We start from the raw sequence: 2,648 nt of genomic DNA, 5'->3' as shown, positions 1-2,648 counted from the left end.
GTAGAGACGGGGTTTCACCATGTTGACCAGGATGGTCTCGATCTCTTGACCTCGTGATCCACCCGCCTCGGCCTCCCAAAGTGCTGGGATTACAGGCTTGAGCCACCGTGCCCAGCCTACACTGTCTTTTTTAATCCTTACTAACACCCTATGAAATAGACAGTACTCTTTTTTTGGAGACAGGATCTTACTCTATCACCCAGGCTTGAGTGCAGAGGCACAATCATAACTCACTGCAGCCTTGAACTCCTGGGCTCAGGTGATCCTCCCACCTCAGTCTCTTGAGCAGCTGGGACTATAGGTGTGCACCACTATGCCTGACTCATTATTTGTAGAAACAGGGTCCCCCTGTGTTGCCCAGGCTGGTCTCAAACTCCTGGACTCAAGTGATTCTCCCACCTTGCCCTCTGGAGTGCTGGGATTACAGGCATAAACCACAGCGGCAGCCTAGATGGTACTTTATCTCCATCTTACAAGTGAGGAAACTGAGGCTTAGAAAGGCTGAATATCTTCACCTAAGTTAGCAAGTAGCAGAGTTGAGGATGAAACCCAACCAGGTAGGCTTGACTCCAGAGTCCAATTGTAAGTAAACAAATCACATAGCACTTCAAGGGGAAAAGGTGTGCATTCTTTTGAACGTTGCTAACATTAGTGTATTTTGGTTCTTGCCATTGATCAGGGTGGCACCCTTTGCTATGAAGTGAAATCTCACTCTGAGGACAAAGGAATCAAAGTAAGCCTCTGATGGTACAAAACACAATACCACCAATATCCAGAGGGTGGCAGTGCTGTTCAACACTAGGGGAGGGCAGAGTTCCCAGAGGCCAGGAAGGTGAGATGGAAAGTTACCTGGCATAGAGGCCTGCACAGCCAAGGCAAGCAGGCAAGGTATAGCTGTCTGGTGGAAATACCAGCAGCAATCAGGGTCCTGCTGACATTTTTCTGCCACCTGTTTGAGGCTCTGACAGACAGCAATAACGTCACTGGATCGTGCAACCATATTCCCTGTTGGTGAGAAAGTCAGTGTTCTCTGTAAGGTTTTCTTAAAAGCTCTTCCAGATATTTCCAATACACAGCAGATAAGAAAGAAGAGTGACTCAAGAGACCAAGAGTGCCTTATTAAAAAGCTGAGTCATTTTATTTTCTTGGTGGTTCTTTCTGATCTATTCAGGCTTCATAGTTGAGACATACTCTGTGCCAGGCTCTGCCACAGAAGCATTTGTATATATTCTCTCCTTCTTTTTCTTTTTTTTTTTTTTTTTTGAGACGGAGTTTTGTTCTTGTTACCCAGGCTAGAGTGCAATGGCGCAATCTCGGCTCACTGCAACCTCCGCCTCCTGGGTTCAAGCAATTCTCCTGCCTCAGCCTCCCGAGTAGCTGGAACTACAGGCGTGTGCCACCATGCCCAGCTAATTTTTGTATTTTTGGTAGAGATGGGGTTTAACCGTGTTGACCAGGATGGTCTCGATCTCTTGACCCACCCGCCTTGGCCTCCCAAAGTGCTGTGAGCCACTGCGCCCGGCCCTCTCTCCTTATAATTCGTAACAACCCTAGAAGTACCATTTCCCTCACTCTATAGAGAAGGACATGGAGGCGCAATGAAATAAATGATTAGTGGTTTTCCCAGGGTCACAGTAAGTGCAAAGTCAGGAATCAAGCCCAAGTTATAATGCAAGTCTAGTACTCATTCAACTATTTAATAGCTACTACATCAACCACAGTAGGCCTCAATCTACCCACAGGGCAGGTAGTCCTAAAGGAGGGAACTTAGGTTAGTGAGGACCCATGGTGACTATGCACAGGTTCCCAGCAGCAATAGCTGCTGTCTCTTTGCCTTGGAGCACTGCTTCTCAAACTCAACGGTCTATGAGTTACCAGGGGACACTGTTAAAATGCAGATTCTGATCAGTGAGGGCCTGAGTCTGCACTTCTAACAAGCTCCCAGATGATGCCCATGCTGCTGGTTAACAGATCATCTTTTGAGCACCATGGCCTTAGGGTGATGCCTCTCAATTTTGATCCCACATGACAATTACCTAGGAACACTTTTGTTTTTGGAGACAGGGTTTCACTCCTGTTGCCCAGGCCAGGCTGGAGTGCAATGGAGAGATCCCCGCTTGCTGCAATCTCTGCCTCCTGGGCTCAAAGTTATTCTCCTGCCTTAGCCTCCCAAGTAGCTGGGACTACAGGTGCATGCCACTGCTCCTGTGGCTAATTTTTGTAGAGATGGGGTTTCTCCATGTTTCGCAGATGGTGGTCAGGTCTCAAACTCCTGAGCTCAAGTGATCCATCAGCCTTAGCCTCCCAAAGTGCTTCAATTATAGGCATGAGCCACTGCACCTAGCCAGGCACTGTTTTTTTTTTTTGTGAGACAAAGTTTTGCTCTTGCTGCCCAGGCTGGGGGGCAATGGCTCCATCTCAGCTCACTGCAACCTCCACCTCCCAGGTTTAAGCAATTCTCCTGCCTTAGCCTCCTGAGTAGCTGGGATTATAGGCATGTGCCACCATGCCTGGCTAATTTTTGTATTTTTAGTAGAGATGGGGTTTCTCCATGTTAAACTCACGACCTCAGGTGATCTGCCCACCTCGACCTCCCAAAGTGCTGGGATTATAGGCGTGAGCCACCGCACCCGGCTTTTTTTTTTTTT

General features: G+C 48.0%; 1 protein-coding gene across 5 annotated transcripts in view; it reads right to left on the bottom strand.

Moving 5' to 3' along the window:
* The window catches only part of MMS19 (MMS19 homolog, cytosolic iron-sulfur assembly component), a 45,288-nt gene that overhangs the window by 5,279 nt on the left and 37,361 nt on the right, over window positions 1-2,648 (bottom strand). For 4 of the 5 annotated variants that reach the window (XM_037729352.1, XM_017502757.2, XM_017502758.2 and 1 more), the window contains one exon: window positions 850-1,005. The exons of the other annotated variant lie outside the window; for it this stretch is intronic. In XM_037729352.1, the coding sequence (XP_037585280.1) occupies window positions 850-1,005 (156 nt within the window). The remainder of the gene's footprint in view (window positions 1-849; window positions 1,006-2,648) is intronic. 5 annotated transcript variants of the gene reach the window in all.

This window comes from Cebus imitator, unplaced genomic scaffold (genome assembly GCF_001604975.1).
Source record: "Cebus imitator isolate Cc_AM_T3 unplaced genomic scaffold, Cebus_imitator-1.0 Scaffold299, whole genome shotgun sequence".
Lineage (NCBI taxonomy): Eukaryota > Metazoa > Chordata > Mammalia > Primates > Cebidae > Cebus > Cebus imitator.
This window is presented reverse-complemented; position numbering and strand designations above follow the sequence as displayed.